Raw genomic sequence first — 23,390 nt, 5'->3', positions numbered from 1 at the left:
ACTTAGCCTTAGACGAAATATTGGAAATTCTACGCCTACTGTAAATAAATGAAAGCACTTTACTCACCCAAATAACTGATTTTCAGGAGAGAAATCTGTGTAGATTAACATCAGTTTATTTATTTATTTATTTATTTATTTATTTTTGTTTAAGATTTACAAAGATATTGTTTACTTAGGCGCCTTTCCCTTATAAGTAGCGTACCTAGTAGTGTCTTAGTGCCTTATAACCATAGTCCAGAAAATATGGTATATTTATTTTTTTAGCTTTTCACATTTATTATTCAGATAAATACTATTAATAAGACTAATAAGCCCAAGAGTTAGTTTTCTCTTTTTTTATATATATATTTCTCTTTTCCTTTTCTGCCTCCAGTCCCTTCCCCCATCATCGGAGATGGAGCTAATTCCACAGTGCTGCTGGTGTCCGTCATCGGGAGCGTGATCCTGCTGCTCATCTTCATCGGAGTCTTCGTGATCAGCCGCAGGTGATTTTACCCCCAACGTCCCTGTCTGTCAATCTCTGAATATATATTTATATAAATATATATTTATATATATATATATATATATATATTTATATACGGCCACAGGCACCCTCCCTCCGTGGCTCTTTTTCTCCCTGTGGCTCTTCTGTCACCTCTTCCTCACCTCGTCCGTCATCTCTCCATCTCTCTCTCTCTCTCCCTCTGTCTCTCTCTCTCTCTCCCTCTCTCATCGCCTTGCTGTCTCTCGCTCACTTTACCTGTCCGTCACTCTGGCCCTGTTGGCTCTCCTGCATCCCCCACTATCCTCTTTCTTTCTTTCTTCCTTTCTTTCTATCCCTCCCCTTCCTACCTAAATCTCTCTCTCTCTCTCTCTCTCTCTCTCTCTCTCTCTCTCTCTCGCTGTCCCCGCGGTGCTGCTGGCAGTGTGGTGACAGGCGGCTGGCAGCTCAGCCTGATTAGAGCGTCTGCTGGCCCTCTGCAGGTTCTCCTCACTCGCGTTTGTTGGACTCCGTAGGGAGTATGTTCTGTTCTGGAGACCCCAGAGGAGTCAGGGATACACAGGAGACCATGTGTGTGTGTGTGTGTGTGTGTTGGTGTGTGTACTGGAATCCGTCTGAAAGTCTGTCACAGCTCCCACAAGCAGAATGTCACCACTGCTGCATCCTAATCATACAACTCCTATTTTTTGTCTTCCTTGCTTGTCAAACACACCCTCCGTTAGCATTGCCCCGCCCCCTTCACCAGCACCCAACAAATAGCTTTAATCCAAGATTATTAATTTAGGAATTAATAATTAGGATTCCTTTCCCATTGTTAAATATCTGTAATCTGATACATAACAATTTAACAACACTATATAGAAGCTCATTCTGATACTAAAGCAAGTGCCTAGCTAACTATTCAAAAAACACCACAGCAACCACCCCAATATAAGACACATACAGTGAAGTAACCATTTAGCAACACCATAGAATCCACCTAGGATAGCATAGCAACCATCTATCAAAATTATAGCAGCAACCAATTCTATGTACTGTAGATATATACTAGTAAATCTAAAACATATACATATATATGTATCATTGAAAACGTACTATATTTCAATAATTTACTTCACATATTACACACAGAGTGATCTATTTTATATTTTGTTGATGATTATGGCTTACAGCCAATGAAACCCCCCCCCCAAAAAATCAGTGTCTCAAAAAAAATTGAATATTCTATAAGACCAATTGGTGCTTTTGGAAGTGTGGGCAGTGTGCCAAGTCCTGCTGGAAAATGAAATCCACATCTCCATAAAAGTTGTCAGCAAAGGGAAGCATGTAGTGCTGTAAGATTTTCTAGGAATTTTATTTTCCAGCAGGACTTGGCACATGGCCCACACTTCCAAAAGTACCAATTGGTCTTATTTAATATTCTAATTTTCTGAGACACTGATTTTTGGGTTTTCATTGGCTGTAAACCATAAAATATATATAGTTTCATTTTGGGTCTTTTTTCTTGGTTCATCTATTATGAAATTTTTACACAATGTAAAAATTATGTTTTAAAAAAATAAATACAAAAAAATGTATAAACACTTTCAGCATGCTTTTGTTAAGAGTTACACCCACCAATCTCCTCCTTCCAGACTTTTACTTCTAGCTTCTACTGTATATCTTAATCTATCTCATTTCCCACACTTAGGGGAGCTCCTCCTTTCTTTCACACTGTAGCACTGTAGCGTTATCAGCCCCAATAATCAGCTCAGAACAGGTGGGTCTGTCGAAGAAGGACTGGAAAAGGCTTCATCTGCCTCATTCACACTCCAAATACAAATCAGCTGTAATGAATGGCTTCTTTGTCTCCCCTGAGCACCCATTAGGCACTTCCTCATTGGTCGCAGTCCAGTTACAGAGAACACAGACTGCAAACACCTCCACTGTCTTCCCCCGCTCTCTCTTTCTCTGAGGGGTGGAGGAGGGGCGTGGGTGTGGATGTGGGTGTGGATGTGCACTATTGTGAGTTTTGAATCCCCTGCCACCTTTTATTATTTTGTGTTTGATCAGAATATTTATCAAACAATACAACAAAGAATAATGTAACATAAAACCATAGCAACTGCACAGAAATGCCATCTAAGAAGTATAGCTAGTATAGCAGAGCAACTATCTAACAACAGCATAGCAGTTGAAAAATGTAAAGGAAAAAATAAAACAACACAATAATGTAACATACAAATGGTGCACTATATCTGAAACAGGCAGAATATTTAGCTAACTACTTGGCAACCCCACATCAACCACCCCAAATATAGCACAAATAGCAACTACACATCAACACCATAGAAGCCAGCTAGTATAGCATAGCAACCTCCTAACAACATTATAGCAGCCACCTGTTTTAAAAAGAAAAACACTAATACATACAAAAAAAAAATAACATACTAAAACTAAACATGTACTACATCAACCACCTCAAATATCGCACACATAGCAACCACACATCAACACCGTAGTTGCCAATTAGTACAGCATAGCAACCATGTAACAACACCATAGCAGCCACCTGTTTTAAAATAAAATTACCAATACATACATAAAAAAAATCTAATTCTAAAGTGCAGAATATGTAGCGTGTGCATTATTAATTCTACAAAAATACAAAATACACTTAAAGCTTCACAGTAAATAGTGAAACCAATACAGAATAGACGTAACACTACAGACACAACAGTTTTCACAACAAAATACCACTATTTTCACAGTTGGTCCAAAAAGAAAATGATGATATTGTTGTACTTTCATTGGCTCCAAACTTTTGACCCTACTATATATATATATATCAAGGCACTTCTCTGAGTGTGTGTGTGTACAGTGTGTGTGTGTACAGTGTGTCTGTGTGTGTGTATGGTCCGTGATAACACGCTCAAGCTGTCACTCTAGTATTTGGACAGCGCTCCTGATAATCTCCTCGTGCCTAAAATAACGGGGACTGGTGGTTCAGGCTGGCCGGTCGTAGATGGGGGACGACAGCGGGGCTTCTGGATTGGTTTCTTGGTATGACGACACCGTCCCCTTCCAAACGTGTACACACACACACACACACACACACACACACAGGCACCTTCACAGGCGAGGCTCTTTAGACCTGCAATGGAGCGCTCAGGCGTTAAAGCCTAACCTCCCCCTCCTGCTCTACCTGTGGATATCTCTCCCCATCACATCTCTCTCTCGCTCTCCCTCTCTCTCTCCTCCCCTCTATCCTGCCCACCTCAGGGGGCTTTTGTCAACGCCAGACTGCACTAGAAAAACAATAACAACACTGCTGCATACCTGAAAAGGTTGCTTTAGTTCAGCTGGCCCTCGCCGCACTCACCCAGGTGACCCCGCGCCTCAGCGGGGGACGCCCGGGCTCCTGCTGCTTCTGTTTGGAGCCTTTATCACTACTATTGTGCTTCAGTGCTCTGGGTGGGCTCGGGCCAGGTGACTCCATAGTGTGGCTGGAGCTTTGGGGGCGGGGGGTGGTGGTCGGTCGTGTTTGTGGGGGCCTGCGTTTGGTTCCTGTGCGCCTTTTTTTTATTTGCTTTGCTATCAGGGTCTGAAACAGACCCTTGGGCCCAGTCCCATTTTACATCTTGGCTCTAGCACTTACCACTAACCCTAGTTTTCGAGTGTATCCCTCCATCCTAAGAATTGGGACAACAACCCTAGAAGGGCTAAAGTAACCTAGCTGCTGCTGCTGCTGGTTAACTAGTTTACTTTAGGGCTTTATTGTACAGGGGTTGGACAATGAAACTGAAACACCTGGTTTTAGACCACAATAATTTATTGTGGTGACGGACAGTTCTGGTGGAAACAGGAGAGTTGAGCAGCACATTGAATTCTGTCGTGATTTGATCAGCCGTGGTTTTATATATTTTTGGATACAATCCGGGTTAGCACCCGAACATCCCTTTCAGACAGCTTCCTCTTACAGTGTCCACAGTTAATCCTGTTGGATGTGCTTGATCCTTCTTGGTGGTATGCTGACATTACCCTGGATACCGTGTCTCTTGATACATTACAAAGACTTGCTGTCTTGATCACAGATGCTCCAGCAAGACGTGCACCAACAATTTGTCCTCTTTTGAACTCTGGTATGTCCCCCATAATGTTGTGTGCATTGCAATATTTTGAGCAAAACTGTGCAAAACTCTTACCCTGCTAATTGCACCAACCTTCACACTCACACTATCAGGTAAGGGGGGACATGTGATTGTGCCCTTTTTAGAGTGCAGTGATGAGAGCGTCTGCACAGGTTCCCCTGTGCTGTTTGGGAGCTGTGCTTGCTCTGCAGTAACAACAGCCTTCTTCAGTTTACGCCTCCTTCACTCTGCAGGAAAGACAGGTGGCCACAGATAACACCAGCCCAGCATACCAATGCCTGACTCTCTCTCTCTCTCTCTCTCTCTCTCTTTTTTCTTTCTTTCTCCCTCGCTCACTCACCTTTTGTTACTGAATGACCTCAATAACAACAGACTGCAGGCTTTAAATGACCCTTGTTTCCTCTTGTGTTTGTAGGAGGAGTAAATACAGCAAGGCCAAGCAGGACTCTGATGAGGAGAAGCACCTTCACCCAGGTATGAGGGCATCAGAAAACGATTTGTAGTACTCTGTAATCTTAAAATGTCCAGTCTGGGGAAGCATAGGGGGGGTGATTTAAAGAGAAGAAATCGTGCCATAAAGCAATTAAATAATTGCTTTACTCATTTCATTACATTTTAAGTAACCAACATTGACTCAATGTTCGATTTTGTAGGATATGTGACTCAACGTCTGTACAACATTCTACCATTTTTGGTGGAAATGTATTTAATGTTGATACTTTTTGTTCACTGTTGCATAAATGACAATAAAATAGACATGTTATAGGGTGACTTAAAACAAATTTGTCATTGTTATGTACAAATTATTCAGACTTTTCTCTGATTTTGAGTGGTCCAGCAGCCTTGAGGCACTGCCAGTATATTTGGGAGATCGCTGGTTCGAATCCCGGTCATGCAGCTTGCCACCAGCTGTCAGAGCCCTGAGAGAGCACAATTGGCCTTGCTCTCTCTGAGTGGGTAGATGACGCACGCTCTTTTCCATCATCACTCCAAAGGGTGATGTGGACCAGCACAAGGCTGCGTCTGTGAGCTGATGTATCGGAACCAAATCGCTGCGCTTTCCTCCGAGTGTGCTGTGATGCTACTCGGTAATGATGCATCAGCAGCAGTTTGAAAAGAGTCTTCACCCTCCTGGTGCGTTGGGTCATCACTAGTCATAGGAGTATAGAATAATTATGGTTTCTGATTATTTATTGCATCTATAAAAAGTCATGTAAAAAATCTACCAAGTAATAATACTGCTATAAAAACCGAAGATAGACAGTCCAGAGAAGGTTGATTCAGACAGACAGAAACCAGTAGAAAAACGAGAGAATGGAAAACAGATGTTGCGTATTCTTTAAGTTGCCAAACTCCAGTTCCTTCTCCCACATTCACCTACCTACCCGCACCTCCCTTCCTCCCTCTGTCCATCCACAGGAGTCCGGATCTATGTGGACCCTTTCACTTATGAGGACCCCAACCAAGCCGTCCGTGAATTCGCCAAAGAGATCGACGCCTCCTGCATTAAGATCGAAAAGGTCATTGGGATCGGTAAGACACCCGCCTGCTGTGTCCCATTCACCACGTATACCAGAACGCCCCCCTACCCTCACCAACACTGCTGCTGAGCAATAGTACCAACTCTGAAACAGACCCTCTATGAAGTTACCATGGGCGCACACTGTTTTAAAGTAGTGTTTTTTTTTTATTGTTTTGTATTGTATTGTTTTGTATTGTATTTCCACTCAATCACTCTATAATATAAGCATCTGTTAAAGGTCATAAAGGAAACCAGAAACCAGAAGTTTTAGAGTTTAGAATTAATGGCAACCCATTTCTCAACCCACCACGTCTCTATTCTCCACAGGAGAGTTTGGGGAGGTTTGCAGTGGGCGTCTGAAGATGCCAGGCAAAAGAGAAATCTGCGTGGCCATCAAAACCCTCAAAGCTGGATACACAGACAAGCAACGCCGCGACTTCCTGAGCGAGGCCAGCATCATGGGCCAGTTCGACCACCCCAACATCATCCGTCTGGAAGGAGTGGTAACCAAATGTGAGTTCTTCTCCATCTTGTGCTCAAGTTACTGTTTGAACAAGAGTAATAAAAAAACACAGCCCAGAGCCTGCAGGGTCTGATTCTTCAGTTTTTTTTTTGCCTCTCATTGCGAGACTTGGAGACTTTTCAAGCCTTTATCTCTTCCAGTTACTGGAATGAAATTATAGTTTACATACTTTTCGGAGCTGACAGCTTTTTCAGCTTTTTGCAAAGTTTAAAACTTCTAAAAATGTCTGGTTTTCAAACTAAACTAAGCCTCAAAATAAATCCCTTCAAGCACAAGCACAAGTTCTGCTTCTTCAGTTTTTAAATTGCCCAGAATTGATGCCTGTCTGCTGTTTGTGTTGCAATCACCATTTGGCAACCGGCTTCACAAAAAAAAAAAAAAAAAAAGGAAGAAGAAGAAAAATGACGCAGTCCTTTTTTCCAGCATGATGGAAATCAAACCTGTCTTTTATAATGGCTGCTGCCCTTTTCCACAGCAGAATCTTGGCAGGCTGCTCAGCCCGACTTCCAAACTTTTAATATTGCTTTTAATATCGATCGGAAGTATCAGCTTGTCTCTATGAATTAAACACAAACTTCATAATATAAAGTTCATCCTCTGCCATATTTCCTACTAGGATGGTTGTATGGTACACATAGAGAATAAAGAGTGTGATGCACAGTTATTGGTTTGACTGACATTTTTCCCTGAAGCAACTTGAATTACCCAGCAGCACAGACACAAGTAGCATCTTCAAGGACACTCCACTCCTTGTGACTGTTAACTCTGTAAATCCTATAGACTCTGTGTGTAACACTACAATTCTGTTCTTCACTTTTACTGTATGTTTAATAGCTGCCATAATGAACAAGCATGAAGTTTTATGGTCCTAAAATACAACCATGTGGAACACCATGGGGCAATGTGGTGGCTTAGCGGTTAAAACGTTCACCTCCCAGCACTGGTCTGGGGTCTTGGGTCTTGGGTTCAAGTCCCTATCTGGGTGGAGTTTCTTTTTGTTCTCCCTTTGTCTGGGTGGGTCACCGGTTTCCTCCCACAGTCCAAAAACATGGAAATCAGGGAAATTGGATACTCTAAAGTTATCCAAAAAAAAAAAAAAAAAAAAATATATATATATATATATATATATATATATATATATATATATATATATATATATATATATATATATATATATATATATATATATATATGTTTGTTTCTGTTTGTAAATGCATGGATATGAATTTGCACTCTATTCTGGGTAAAATGCAGTCCTTCAGGTGGACGGTTGTTTCCGGTTGAGAGTACGCTGTGCGCTATTGGCTGTTGCTTCTCACCAGTGTGTATTTCACCAGCTGAGTATAAATGATTGTGTGTAAAAAAAAAAAAAAAGGTGCTATAGATAGAAGTGTAACCTCTTGTAACATTCATTCAATTGGTTGCCAAATAGTTTCGGAATTAGTTTTAATTAATAACTAAATAATAAATGGATTATTGTAACGAGTGTTAGCCAAAATAATGCAATCACAATCACAGTATGCATCATTATAGCTCAGTATAGCTCAGTATAGCTCAGTATAGCGTTGTAGGGCCTTAGTCTAAACCTGTGGCCTCTTAAAAAGTCATTAAGTCATCTCTTCAACTACTACGCTAAGCTAAGCTAAGCTAAGCTGGCCTCATCACTGTTTAATGAACAGTAGAGACAAACCGAGGCAGCATTTCTCCTCTGTTTGATGGCTCGGCTCACTCAATCCAGATCCTTTCATTCGGCAGTCGTTCTGAGAGAGGGAAAAAAAAAACGAGGGAAAAAAAAGGAAAGTAGGAAAGAAAGAAAGGAATGTGGGCTTTTTTATCTCTTTTTTTTTACAATTTTTTACCATTATTTTTTCTTTTTTCAAGTAGAAAAGGAGCTAATAGACATAAGCAGAGATATTATGATGGAGACACGTGACTAGCCGTTCGTTTTGCCATGTTCTGAAGTGGTTCTTTTAGCTTTAGCGTCTCTCCTGGTTTAGCGCGGCGCGAGAGCTGTTGGTTTTATTAATGGCGGTACTAGTCGCGCACTCCTAAAAGCTGTGGCCTGACTGAAGAGCGCTCGAGCTAATTGTTATTGCTGACAGACAATGGCAGCCCCTCCGTTCACAGCCCGCATCTCCAACAGGGCCAATTAAATGTGTTAAATTACTAATGATGTTGAAAGTGTCCTGAATAAATAACCACAAAATGCCCTCAAGCTTCAGAGAGAAAGAGAGAGAGAGAAAGTGAATGCTAAAGAGAGAGAGAGAGAGAGAGAGTAGATGCCAGCCGTCCCTAAAGGAAGCATTCAGAGACACAGGCATGGTGGGCGCTAAATGCAAGATTGCAAGATTGCATTTGCATAATAAGCCACTACTTTAACACGGCGATGATTTCTCCGAGGTGGAGAGTGAGCGAGCAAGAGAAAGAGAGATAGAAAAAGAGAGAGGGACTGGGTGTCTCACTGTCCCTCCATTGTAAAGCCATCACATGCTGTCCCCCGTCTCCATAAAAGGGGTTTCTCGTTGCCATAGAGCTCTCTTGTTTCGCCACTGACTGGCAGGTAATTCTGGAATGGAGGCCCGATAGCCCCAGCGCAAATGGGGACGCATTCAATAAACAAACACACACACACACACACACACACACTCGCACACAAAAAAAACCCCATGCAAATAAGATGCAGGAGAACGAGTGTGAGAAATAGAGAAACGGGGAGGGGCCGTCCACTCAGGCAGCTTCAAGCTTGATTGGAAAGTGTCACTCAAAAGCTGCCGAACGCTTTTCCTGCATCATATTGCCGTTTATGTATTTATTTATTTTTTCTTTTCCTTCCACCTAAAACTTGTACTGTAGCTGTTGGAGTCATTTTGAGACAAATTATAAAGGATTAATTGGATTAATTGTCATATAATAACCATATATGTTTGTTCCTCAGACTATACTGAGTGTTTCCATACCAAAGTTAGGAGGTTTTGTCAAAAACCCTAGGACTAGCTTGCAAAAATGTAGGTTTCATATATTATGCAATATCGCAATAAAACAAAAAACAAATGAAGTTGGTGGATAGCCCCACCACAATTGGGGACGTACTAGGAAACAAACACACACACTCACACACACACACACACACACACACACATATATTGAAAGGGAAAAATAAACACCCATGCAAAAAGGATGCAGGAGAACGAGTGTGAGAAATAGTGAAACGGGGAGGGGCCATCCGCTCAGGCAGCTTCAATGGATTGACTGGAAAGTGTCACTCAAAAGCCGCCGAACGCTTTCCCTGCATCATATTGCCGTTTATTTATTTATTTATTTTTTTCACCTGAAACTTTTACTTTCGTTCACTTCCTTCCTTCCAATTTACTACCAGCAGAGCCGAAAAAAAAAAAAAAGAAAGAGTGGTGCAGAACGGGCAAAAAATGAAAAACTGCTTATTGCAGGGTTTAACGTTTTTGATTAGGTTTTTCTGCTTCCGCATTTTGTTTATACGTACCAGAGACGATTACCATTCATGAGACAGCCTCCATGGAGACTTGGCCGAGGGAAGACGGTGTTTGTTTAGCAGATGGGTTTCGCTGATTGTTAGGGAGTTATTAACTAGAGCTGATGGGGAGAAAGAGGCGGACGAAGGAACAAAGGCGAAGGTAGAACCAATAAGTGGTGATGCATCTGCTCTATATGCATGACTTCGGAAGGAAGAAAGGAAGGAAGGAAGGAAGGAAGGAAGGGAGGAAGTCTATGGCAAATTTCTCATCTACTCATCTACTTGTTGTATGAATGAATTAAAGAAGTGATTGGCTGTATAAGCAGAAGACATCCCTAGCTAGTGTACATACATTTCTATAGTCCAGATATATCTTGAAATCAAATTTATGTATGCATATATATATATGTCCGTGCAATCAAAAGCCTTATTATTAATAAGTGCAAGAAAAAAGAAAATATTTTCTTCGGTCTTGTTTTGGTTTCCCACCCATGGGAAGTTGGTTGGAGGAGAAATGCATAAAGATATGTTAGTCGTGTCTCTTTTAATGTAATATTATGTCATAGACTAAAGATGGAACCTACAAAATTTCAGCTTTGATAAAAAAAGTGCCCTTTAGTTGTACGTTCACCAAACTCGACAGGCCAACTGAGAATCCTAAGTTAAACAAGATGTTGAAGTTTGGTTCATATTGGCTAAAGTTGAGTTAAAGTTCAATAATTGTCAATAATTATCAATAAATGTTGACATTAAATATACTCTATTGAGTGTTTCCATATCAAATTTGTAAGGTTTTGTCAAAAATCCTAGGACTAGTTTGCAAAAATGGAAGTTTTGTATATTATGCAATATTGCAAAAAAAAAAATGAAGTGGTTGGAGCTCAGTGGTCCAAATTATTACGTTGTTTGGATTGACCCCAAGAGTTGGCTTCTCTGGTAGACCAGCCAAGAGGGAACAGCCAGAATCAACAGTTTAATATAATCAAACCTTTGCTTACCTTCCAATCAAAACTCTCCAAGCTCCAAACTAGAAGAACCAACAGTCCATGGCCATTAGTAGAGAAAAGTTTGTCAAATTTTATTTTGCATATTTCTAACTGTCTGCCAGTCTCTCTAGTTTGATCAATACCTACTTTAATTATCATTTTCTGGCTAAAGCTAATTTTTCGTTCGTTACTGATTGACTAAATGTATCCCTTCTTTTCTTAAACCAGGTAAACCAGTAATGATCATCACCGAATACATGGAGAACGGCTCCCTTGATGCCTTCCTAAGAGTGAGTCACGGTTCCTCTTACCTCTATAATCTTTTAGTTTTTAATAATCTTTTTTCTTACGTTTCTGTTTGCTATAATCTATAATTGTGTTTTTCTGCTGCTGTTCTCTTCACAGAAGAACGACGGGCGCTTCACGGTCATCCAGCTGGTTGGCATCTTGCGTGGAATCGCATCTGGGATGAAATATCTGTCGGACATGAGCTACGTGCACCGTGACTTAGCTGCGAGGAACATTCTGGTCAACAGCAACCTGGTTTGCAAGGTGTCTGATTTCGGCATGTCTCGGGTGCTGGAGGAAGACCCCGACGCGGCTTATACGACAAGGGTAAGCTTCCTAAAAAACTTCCTGAAGGTGGCAAGACTTTCTCAACAGTGGCTAGAGCTTAGATCGGGCTCAAAAAATCCGGCCCAACCTGACCCGCCCCATAAACTGGCTGTGTTTAGGGCTTTTGAAATAAGCGAAATCTGTTCAGAATGATGATTGTTAACATTGCAACACTGAAGAAGCATAGACCTATTATATAAGAAAAATAAAAATAGCATTAATAAAAAGATGCCTACATTTCTGGAGCCCGAGCTGACTCTGGTCCTTGGCTTGTGCTGCTTTTAGAAAAGTTTTTTTTTTTTTTTTTCCCGACCTGGCCCAAGCCTGTGCATGTTATGCCCGAGCCCAACCTGACCCGCCCCATAAACTAGCTGTTTTTAGGGCTGTTTGAATGAGCGAAATCTGTTCAGAATGATCTTAGTTAATTAACATTGCAACACTGAAGAAGCTTAGACCTATTATTTAAGAAAAATAAAAAATAGCATTAAATAACAGATGCCTACCTTTCCGGAGCCCGACCCGACACGGCCTGGGCAGAGAATCTAAGCTCTAACAGTGCACTGATATTCTTGTATTTTTTCAGAGGATCTCCTGATCCTGTTTCATGTTTGTTGGCTTGTGCTTTTTTGAGATTTATTTATTTATTTATTTTATTTTAATAATAATTTTTTTCTCGACCCGTCCCGGCCAAAGCCTGTGCAGGTTCTGCCCGAGCCCAACCCGCCCCGCCCCATAAACTGGCTGTTTTTAGGGCTGTTTGAATAAGCGAAATCTGTTCAGAAATGATCTTAGTTAGTTAACATTGCAACACTGAAGAAGCATTGACCCTTTTATTTAAGAAAAGATGCCTACTTTTCTTTTTCGGGTTCGAGCAGAGAATCTAAGCTCTAGCAGTGTCCTGATGTTTTCTGATGTTTTCTGAGGATCTTCTGATCTGATCCGATCTTGTATCATGTTTGTTGGCTTGTGCTGCTAGTAGAATTATTATTTTTTTTTTTAATAAATGTTACTAACCCCTATAGAACCGCTTTGGCCTGTGTGTGTGTGTGAGTGTGTGGGTGTGTGTGTGCATGATTAACCCGGGTGCACGTGTTTTGTTGTGTCTCTCGAAAGGAAATAATGGGAACCTATCAATCGCAGGGGGGAAAAATCCCCATTCGCTGGACGGCGCCGGAGGCCATCGCCTACAGGAAGTTCACCTCGGCCTCCGACGTGTGGAGCTACGGCATCGTCATGTGGGAGGTGATGTCGTACGGAGAGCGGCCGTACTGGGACATGAGCAACCAGGATGTAAGTGTGAGACTTCTTCAGGAACACTGCTGAAGAACTGATTCACACGGAGTGATGAACTGGCCGGGGGGTCCGTTTCTGACCTTTTCTCTTCTTTCTTTTTTTTCTCTTTCTCTCTTTATCGCTCTCCCGTTTGCTCTCAGGTAATAAAAGCAATTGAAGAGGGCTACAGACTCCCCCCACCCATGGACTGCCCTGTGTCCCTCCACCAGCTGATGCTGGACTGCTGGCAGAAAGAGAGAGCGGAACGGCCCAAATTCAGCCAGATCGTCAACATGCTGGACAAACTGATCCGCAACCCCAACAGCTTAAAGAGGACCGGGGGAGAAATAGCCAGGTATGATGCTCCACATTACGTCATAAAAGCTACATAAAGGGGTGGCACAATGAAACAGAAACTGAAACACCTGTGATTTTAGTGTGGGATTTTGAGGTTTCATGGCTAAATTGAAGCAGCCTGGTGGCCAATCTTCATTAATTGCACATTACACCAGTAAGAGCAGAGTGTGAAGGTTGGTTCAGTTATCAGGGTAAGAGCACAGTTTTGCTCAAAATATTTGCAGTACACACAATATTATGGGTGACACACCAGAGTTCAAAAGAGGACAAATTGTTGGTGCACATCTTGCTGGCGCATCTGTGGCCAAGACAGCAAGTCTTTGTGATGTATCAAGAGCCACGATATCCAGGATAATGTCAGCACACCACCAAGTAGGACCAACCACATCCAACAGGATTAACTGTGGACGCTGTAAGAGGAAGCTGTCTTAAATGACATATGTATCCAAAAAACATTAAACCACATTTCATTGTCCAACCCCTGTAGATGCCACAGTATATTCAACCTCCAAGACCCAGTAAAAGTGTGTGGGCACTTTCCTAACAAAGCAATTTCTCCTCTCTCTCTTTCCCTCTCTTTCTTTTTCTCTCTTTTCAGACCCAACACGACCCTTCTCGAGCCGAGCAGTCCAGAGTTCTCCTCTCCCTTGGGCTCCGTCTCAGATTGGCTACAGGCCATCAACATGGAGCGCTACCGGGACAACTTCACCGCCGCCGGCTACACCACTCCAGAAGCTGTAGTCTCCATGACGCAAGAGTAAGTCGCGCGACATTCGCACGGTGGTGGCGACTTGAGCGCGTCCGCAGAGTGCTAAGAGTCTGTTTAATATGTGTGTGTGAGAGTGTGTGAGTGGACACAATGTACTCTCGGTGTGATCATGATTAATGCAGGAGAATGGAAACTCATTCCTAAATCAGCACTTGGGGACAAGTTGCCTTGACATATGGGTTCAGAAATCACATTTCCATGCAAAAAAAAAAAAACCCTATAGTCAGAAATGAAGCGTTTTTCTTTTTTTTTTTTTTTTTTTTTTTTATCCTGAGAAAATCGCCTTTGGCATGCAAATCTCAGGTCAGGATTCAGCTCTTAGCTCTTCTGTCTTCTGTTCAGTCAGATTGTCCTCTCAGGAGCTCAGCAATGTGATGAGAAATGAGGAGGAGCTTCCTTTTTAACCCTCCTATTATGTTCTGGGGTTAATTTTGCATGTTTAATTACCTAAAAGATGATCTGAAACCAAACAAATCCTCAAAAGCAGCGTTTTTTTTTTTTTTTTACTAATTTCATTGCTAATTATTCTATCCATATTTAATGCAATGGTGCTCTAAACCTTACCTTTAAAAGGTAATGATTCACATAGGATAAATCACTCGTTTTATATATAAAAATATATTTATATGTTCAAACTTTTTTGATGTTTCACTATTTTAATACTTTTAAAAGACCAACATATAAAACAATAGTTTTACACAACATTAAAACATAACCTTGCATTTTCTTTTGTGCAAAGTTTTAGTTTTAGTTTTTGCAGGGGTTGATTGGTTGCAAATATTCCCCTACCCCCACCCCTTTGCACTGGCCACTTTAAATAATATTATTTATTGCACTTTTTATATTCTCCTCAGTATAAATATATTGTCCTGAATTATCTTATTGATATGGTGCTAAATATATATATATATATATATATATATATATATATATATATATATTAATGATTTTTATTAAGTCTGTTATTGTAAACACTGCCTTAGAGAGAGGACGCTTAAACTGCATTTCACTGTTTAAACATTGTTTTTAACATTGTTTTTAACATTGTTTTTAACATTGTTTTTCAGCGACAATAAACTATTCTATTCTATTCTATTCTATGTGAGATAGCCGTTTTCTTATTATATGTTAATTACACTAATTAAGGCAATCAGAAGTTTTCAGTTTCACACTGAAAAAAATATATATTTTAACTATTTTTCCTAGATCTTCAAACTTTAAAAAGGATCAAATTGACCCAGAACATTACAAGAGGGTTGATGTGGAAGAGACTAAAATGTTACTGTAGAAATGTTCTGTAATGGTTCTAGTTTAGTTGGGTTTTGGTGAAGCTGTGGTGGAGGTTTTAAGGGTTTTAAGAGGAACCATATTGAGATACAATACAATAATAAAAAGGCTTGTTTGTTAAGAGATTAAGTCAGTTATTGTATTTCTATATAATGTATTTTTTATTGTAATAATTATTATAATAATTTATTTTTTTCTTTTTATTTTTCCGTTCTCTCTCGAACAGAGACATGGCCAGGATAGGGATCTCCTCCGCCGCACACCAGGACAAGATCCTCAGCAGCGCACAGGGAATTCTGTCCCAGATGCAACAGATACAGGACAGGATGGTTCCTGTCTGAACCCGCGGGATCCTAAAACTCTGAACGTACTTTAATTTTTTTTTCTTTCATTGTTGTTTTTTGTTGTTTTTTCGAAAGGAAATCCATTTACCTCATCCATGCACTTTAAACAAAATCGTTGAAGGAGAGTAAAAAAGCAAAAAGTTGGAGTTAGAAGTGACTGAAGACTGAAAAACTGAAAAAAGGATGGAGAAATGACACAGCACTTTTTTATTTTATTTTTTTTATTATTTTTAAATTTTTGATTTTAGTTTTTTTTTTGGGACAAAAAAGGCACCCAGCCTGGAATGATGGAATGATGATTGGAGGATTCAGAGGACGCCACTGTGCGCTGTGTTGAGACTTTTTGGATACTGAATACTGGATATGATTCGCTCAGAAGGCTCCTGGGTCGTCAGTCATTCCTTTTTTTTGCCTTTTTTCGTTTCTAACCAATGGAACTAAGAAGAGAAGGCATGCTATCCTTTATATCTTTTTTTTTTTTTTTTTTACCATTTTTCCTCTTTTTTTCCACTTTTTTTGTATGTATGTAATGTATGAGTCATTATGTAAATACGTAGTATTTTTTTTTTTTTTTTTTTTTTTAGTTTTTGGGGGATTTGCCCAACTTTTTTGCCAGTTTTTTTTTTTTTTTTTACTTTTCCTCTACCATATATATATATTTTTTTTCCTGTCATTTCTACCATTTTTAGCTGAGTCAATTTTACAGCGTGGGCTGTAAGTGTAAAAAAAAAAAAAAAACGTTAAAAAAAGACGTTTTTGAGCTACTTATAAGAACTTTTTTGTTCTTATCGTGCTAAGGGGAAGAAAGCGTTGGTCTCTTCGTCTTTTTGGTGCGTACGGAATGATGGATCTGGATGAACTGGGTCTGGAATCTCTCCAGTTTTTCCCCACCCTTTGAAATGGAATATCTGTCTCCACTCTGCAATTCTCCTCCTCCTCTCTGCTCCACTTGGCTGGGAACTCAACGCGCGCCGCTTGGATTAAAGAATGCTGCCCTGAGTTTACATCTCTCTCTTCTTCTTCTTCTCCAATGTGGTCTCCAAGGCACATTCCCCTCCCCCATTTTTCTTCCCTCCAAATCTTCTCACCCCTAAACCTTTCCCCTGTTCTCTTTTCCCTCTCTTGCTTCACCTCCTACTCTCTATCTCTATCTCTCTTTCTTTCTCTTTCTCTCCTTCCCTTCCTAAACCCCCCCTTCCTTCGCTGTATCGCTCTCTGACTGAAGACCCCCGGCAGGCGCACGTCTCACTTACTGGAAGCTACATCAAGACAGAGCTAAGGTAAGCCCTGCTAACCCTGCACATGCTCAGTGCTGGATAATGTGTGGTAATACAGGGGTTGAGAACAATGAAACTGAAACACCTGGTTTTAGACCACAATAATTTATTCTGGTAGAAGCAGGAGAGTTACAATCCGGGTTAGCACCCAAACATCCCTTTCAGACAGCTTCCTCTTACAGTGTCCACAGTTAATCCTGTTGTATGTGGTTGGTTCTTCTTGGTGGTATGCTGACATTACCCTGGATACCGTGGCTCTTGATACACCACAAAGACTTGCTGTCTTGGTCACAGATGCTCCAGCAAGACGTGCACCAACAATTTGTCCTCTTTTGAACTCTGGTATGTCACACATAATGTTGTGTGCATTGCAATATTTTGAGCAAAACTGTGCAAAACTCTTACCCTGCTAATTGAACCAACCTTCACACTCTGCTCTTACTGGTGCAATGTGTAATTAATGAAGATTGGCCACCAGGCTGCTCCAATTTAGCCATGAAACCTCCCACACTAAAATGACAGGTGTTTCAGTTTCATTGTCCAATCACTGTATGTCATGGAGAAAATGACTATTTAATCATTTTAGACCTGTCAGTCAGTCAGTCGCACTCTCTTCCCATTGGTTCCCATCAACACTGTTACACGTGAAAGGCGTGACCCTCAGGGTATCTTCTCTTAGCTACTGAGGGACGTTTTATATAAGGGCTGTTACTGTTTAATGTTTTCATAGTTGTGTTATTGCATAGTTATACTGTTATACTGTTAAAAAGTTTATCTTTTATTAAAATATTTTATTAAAAGTTTGTCTAGCTTCAATTGTTATTTAAAATTTGAATATCATTGAGTCATATTGAGTTATTATTCTAGCAATTTAATAGGTTTTATTTTTGGCTAAAAAGACTTTACAGACATTACGGAAAATTAAAGTGTTTAAATTAATTAAATCAACTAAAGCTAAAACTATACATGGCTGTAATAGAAATTAATATATTTTCCTTCCAGATAAAAAAATAGTATAAAAAAACATATTTTTGTTGTTTATTGTTTTAAAGTACTTTTTGATACTTGGGTTAAATGTTAGATTTTAATTAAATCATAAATATAAGTTGAAAAAAATAATATATGTGGAGAATTTTTTTAGGTTGGTCCAATATATATATATATATATATTTTTTTTTTTTTTTTTTTTTCAGGGTATGTATAGCATTTAAATGTCCCTTTGGAGACCCTTGTCAAATGCCTGATTTGCCTTTTTTTGTTGTTCAGTCTGTTTTTTTTTTTTCTTCTTTTTTCTTTCCTTTTAAAATTCAAAGTAAAACAAATTAAATGAAATAATAAATAAATATTAATAATAAATAATAATAAATAAATATTATAAATAATAATAAATAATAATTATTATAATAAATAAATAATAATAATAATAATAATAAAAATACAGAGCTAAGGTAAGCACAGAGGCCCAGGTCCATCCCTCCATTTACAAGATCTGCTCAGTTTCCTCTTCCTCTTCCTCTCCCGCTGTTATTTATCCACTCCTTAGGTGAGATTGAGACATTCAGGCTGGCAGAGACGATTCGCTGGCAGATGCTAGCTAGCTAGCACTGTTCTGCAGGGTGCCCTCACCACAGAAAAAAAGAAACTCTAAAAAAAGATAGAAAGATAGAAAAAGAGAGAGAAAGTGAGAAATCGAGAAAAAACCTGTAGCCAAAACTAAAGAACTCCTCAGTGTTTCTCCCCAGCGTCGCAGCAACAGAGCAAAACAGAGCAATTTGTGTTTCCGTACTCAAAGGATTACTTCAGCTAATGCTTTGTTTGTGCCCTCGAGTGCTGAAACTGTGAGTCTCCAACGGCCAACTCACTCTTCTTCTTCTTCTTCTTTTCCTCTCTCTCTCTCTCTCTCTCTCTCTCTCTCTCTCTCTTCTCTTCTCCGCAGCGTCAACCTCGGTGCGTCTGCAGCCGAGCGATATCCTTCACCGCCTCAGCCTCCGAGAGAAAACGTACACCGAGCCTCATATCAGGACTACGACTACTGCCGGGACCAGGACTACAATTCCCAGGACTCTTGCACTGTGGAAGACGAACGGAAAAGAAAGACAAAAACAACAACAACAACAAGCTGAGGAACGACTTTGCTGAGGATTCTTTTTTTCTACGAACTTCAGTTGATTATTGATTTTTTTTTGTTTTCTTCTTATTTCTTTCACCACACATCGCATTGCACGACTGCTGAGCGCAGTTCTGAAAGGGATGCTAAAAGGGGCTGCTAGCTTCAGCTTTAAATGAGCGCTAGCACTCAACACAACACATCTGTCTCCATACCTTCAGACGACCATTTTTGGACGCATAAAAACGCATATACAAGGGTTGGACAATGAAACTGAAACACCTGTCATTTCAGTTTGAGAGGTTTCATGGCTAAATTGGACATTAATTGCACATTGCACCAGTAAGAGCAGAGTGTGAAGGTTGGTTCAATTAGCAGGGTAAGAGTTTTGCACAGTTTTGCTCCAAATACTACAATGCACACAACATAATGGGTAAAATACCAGAGTTCAAAAGAGGACCAATTGTTGGTGCACGTCTTGCTGGTGCATCTGTGACCAAGACAGCAAGTCTTTGTGATGTATCAAGAGCCACGGTATCCAGGGTAATGTCAGCATACCACCAAGAAGGACCAACCACATCCAACAGGATTAACTGTGGACGCTGTAAGACAACCTCGGTGCACCTCAACTCTCCTGTTTCCACCAGAACTGTCGGTCACCACAATAAATTATTGTGGACTAAAATTAGATGTTTCAGTTTCATTTTCCAACCCTTGTATATCCAGTACAGAAACTACAGTCATGGCTACTTCCTGGAAAATGAAGAAGAAAACAGCAGAACAGACAGATGATTTGCTGGAGACTTCGCTGGGATCGAAAACTCAACCCAACGCAACTCAACACCTACTGGAGTTATGAACCTTTTTTTGTTGACCTTTGTTGACCATTTTTGACCTTTGTGACCTTGCGAGTTCAATTGCAAATTACTGCAAATGTCGACTAAGAAACGGACAGTGGAATAATAAGAAAAAAGGCACATTCGTACCTTGAATAAACTTTTTAAAAGGAATGTTCATGAAAAAAAAGGGAATAAAAAGACCCTTGATTGACTCTTGAATCTCGAATCTCACACTTCACTTCACATACCATTCACCAGCTCGTCTCATCTTATCTCATCCTATCTCATCCTATCTCATTCTATCTTACAAGGCTTTTTGTTCTTTCTCTGTTTTATCACTTCTGGGAAAAAGGGTGGTGAAGTCATCAGTGTGCTGCGTTCACACTTTTGGAACTATCAAGCCTCTTAAAACCCTTAAAAAAATAACGAAAAGAAAATCTGTTCATTTTCTTTAATCTCTCTTCATCATTTCGTTTTTTTTTTTTTTTCTTCTTTCCTCCCTCACTGCTCGCTCTCAGCTTTTGAGGACCTGTTTTTTGGAATATGCAAGGCAAGGAATGTGGAGGAGGTCTGAGATCTATAGAATGTATATTGTGCCAAGCTTCTTAATGTAGTTTATTATTCAAGGGGAATCTGAACTGAAACTAACACACATCAGTTGTTTTTTTTTTATTTTCTTGTTCTTGAGTTAATCTAGTCATACGGATTAACATACGGATTGTGCTTGTTCGCATCTATGTATACTGCCATTGTCGTTTTATTTTATTTGTTTTATTTGTTTATTTTTTTTTATTTGAATGAAATTTTTAGGTACATGAGACATGTCATTTATTTATGGTCTTTTTTATCTAGTTTGTAAAATTGTAAAATAGAACTATGAGGGGAAAATAAATGATTGCCAAGCGCATTGTAATGAACGCCTGGGAAGATTTGTGTGAACGCTACACTTGAGTAAGAGCTCCACTGTTCTCCAAAACCGCATTCCTGGAACGGACGGCCGTCTGTCTCTCCAGACTGTCTGGTAAGACGTTGTTTTGCTGAGCGCGAGTGGACCGTGTGTTTAGATGGACACAGAAGTGCCATTAGAGGCTAATGCAGGACAGGCGGCTCAGTTCCGTTCCATTTGGCCGAACTTGAAACACAGCGGGCGGGCGGGCGAATGGGAAGGCAGTGGAACGGGCAGTAAAAACGCATCATTTTTGGATGCATTTAAAACTTTTAAACCTGCAGGGTTTTTTTTTTCAGTCTTTTAATCTACTACCTGCATCTATTATCTCAGTTCAGCCAGTAAAACAGCAGTAGTTCTCAAAAACTGAATGTGCAAATAAGATAAACACAATTATTCATTAATTACAGTATCAGACAACAGTTTGGAGATAATTTTTTTAATATTTTCTTATTTTAAAATGCTCTATATTATAGATTAATACTGAAGTCATCCACAGTATAAAGAGAAACACCTTTTATATTTTAGATTCTTCAAACCAGCACCTCTTGCTTAGATAGAGACAGAGACAGTTTTGCACATCTTGGCTGGATTTTCTCAGTCAGCTTTATGAGGTAGAGTCACCTGGAATTCAGGCTTTTAGTTAACAGCTGTGCTGAACTCGTCAAGAGTTAATTACTTGAATGTCTTGCCTCTTAATATGTTTGAGAGCATCAGTTAAAGTAAAGTTGTGAAGAGGTGGAGTTGGCCAGATATTTTCCAAGCCATTACGTGTAATGGGCTGGAGAGGTACAGATTAAGTAGCTCTCCATCCAAGAGGGTTGTTGAACCCAATTACAGAACAGTTGATCTCAAAGCAGGAAAAACCAAGAAGAAATAAATAAAGGAAAACATAAATAAATAAACACCGCTCCTCACCAGGGATCGAACCTGTGTCGTCAGGGTCGCGGGCCAATACTCTACCGCTGCCCCGGCTAGTGATTTGGGACACAGCTGGGGAAAAACGCCCTTATAAGGAGATAGGAAGGAGATATGGAGCCCAAGAAACAGAGGAGGAATGTAAACAAAAGCTCACCAGAGAAGCATTATATATATATATATATATATATATATAATTACTCAACTACTCAAAGTTAAAAAAAATAAATACTTTAAGACATGAAAGTCAGTCAATCCAAAAAAGAAAATCCTCAAGTGCATTCGCAAAGACAGTTCAAAAAAACGTTAGGATGAAACTGGCACTAATCAGAACTGCCCTACGAAAAGGAAAAGGCCAAGAGTCACCTCTGTTGCACAGGATTAGTTCATCCAAATGATCCGCCTCAGAAACTACTACAAGTTAACAGAACCTCAGATATAAAAGCACCTTAACGCTTCTTCACAGAGTATTATATTGGTTTGTTTAACACTTTTAAGTTACTACATGATCCCTTATGTGTTCCTTTAAAATATAAGATAAAATATAAATCAATATGGCACCAGTAATACATAACTTTCTGGGTATTATATTCAGTGTTGGAACTAAACAGTAATTAGTACTAAGCAATATGTGATTTTAGGTTTTAGAGTCTTGCTGCCGCTGGTTGTGAGTGCTTGTGTAAACTTGAGCCCTGATTGTGACTAAGTGCAGCACCGGATAAGCACCAACATTAAAACCCAAAAAAAAGGTAGGTAGCGGGGGAGGGAATTAACCCCCCCCCCCCAACAATCATACGGCTCTGCAGCGAAGGCACTCCACGACCGGCCACGCTTCGTCTGCTTTTCGTCAGCTTCAACAACTCTTTCTCCCCCCTCCCCTCCTCTTTTTTCTCTTCCTCTAGCTCTTCCTGTCCTTTTCTCGCGCCCTGAATGGGTCGTAATACAGCCACGCTGGCACGGCGCTTACGCTTAATCAGTAAACATCTGCTTCCCCCGCAGCCCTCCCGGCCGCGGTGATGGCTGATTGTGCGGAGCCTTTGATAAATAAAGCGAGGAAGGAGGAGGAGGTGGGGAGAAAACAAAAGAAAAGAGGCCCTTGAAAACGTAATTTTATTTTTTCCTTTTTTTTAAAAAGGGGGGTTCAGGAATCATAGAAAAACCTCCCCGCCGCGAGCCCGACGACGTGTTTTCCTGCGACAATCACCCTAATGAGAGACGCATGCATTATGCATGTTGTTTAGGCGCCCGCCGATGCGCAGAGAGGAAGCGACGAGGGTGGAGGAGGTGGAGAACGAGCAAAACTTCAAACTTCAGCTCCGAAGAAGAGGCGTAAGATTCACCGTGGAGAGAAATCCAAGCTGAGTAAGTTTGAGTAAGCGAGATAGGAGTGAGTTTGGAGGAGCACTCAGCAGAACACACTCCAACAGACTGCACTCAAACTTGGTGGATTCGGCGATAAGAGAGCTGAAAAACCAAGTACCTAACTCTCATTTCTCAGAGTCTATTCAAAAACAGCAGTTT

At 40.3% G+C, this 23,390-nt stretch overlaps 1 protein-coding gene across 4 annotated transcripts in view; it reads left to right on the top strand.

Moving 5' to 3' along the window:
• Positions 1-20,918, top strand: part of epha4a (eph receptor A4a) — a 73,267-nt gene extending 52,349 nt beyond the window's left edge. The window contains exons 8-18 of one of the 4 annotated variants that reach the window (XM_007228673.4): positions 377-488; positions 5,033-5,091; positions 6,037-6,150; positions 6,467-6,652; positions 11,367-11,428; positions 11,544-11,753; positions 12,867-13,043; positions 13,187-13,380; positions 13,981-14,139; positions 15,665-17,062; positions 18,996-20,918. In XM_007228673.4, the coding sequence (XP_007228735.2) occupies positions 377-488; positions 5,033-5,091; positions 6,037-6,150; positions 6,467-6,652; positions 11,367-11,428; positions 11,544-11,753; positions 12,867-13,043; positions 13,187-13,380; positions 13,981-14,139; positions 15,665-15,779 (1,388 nt within the window). In that variant the 3' untranslated portion in view covers positions 15,780-17,062; positions 18,996-20,918. Of the gene's footprint in view, positions 1-376; positions 489-5,032; positions 5,092-6,036; positions 6,151-6,466; positions 6,653-11,366; positions 11,429-11,543; positions 11,754-12,866; positions 13,044-13,186; positions 13,381-13,980; positions 14,144-15,664; positions 17,063-18,995 lie in introns of those variants that run through there. The other 3 variants (XM_049481999.1, XM_049482000.1, XM_049482001.1) reach the window with 3 other exon arrangements.
• The last annotated feature ends 2,472 nt before the right edge of the window (positions 20,919-23,390 follow it).

This window comes from Astyanax mexicanus, chromosome 8, assembly GCF_023375975.1.
Source record: "Astyanax mexicanus isolate ESR-SI-001 chromosome 8, AstMex3_surface, whole genome shotgun sequence".
Taxonomy (NCBI): domain Eukaryota; kingdom Metazoa; phylum Chordata; class Actinopteri; order Characiformes; family Acestrorhamphidae; genus Astyanax; species Astyanax mexicanus.
This window is presented reverse-complemented; position numbering and strand designations above follow the sequence as displayed.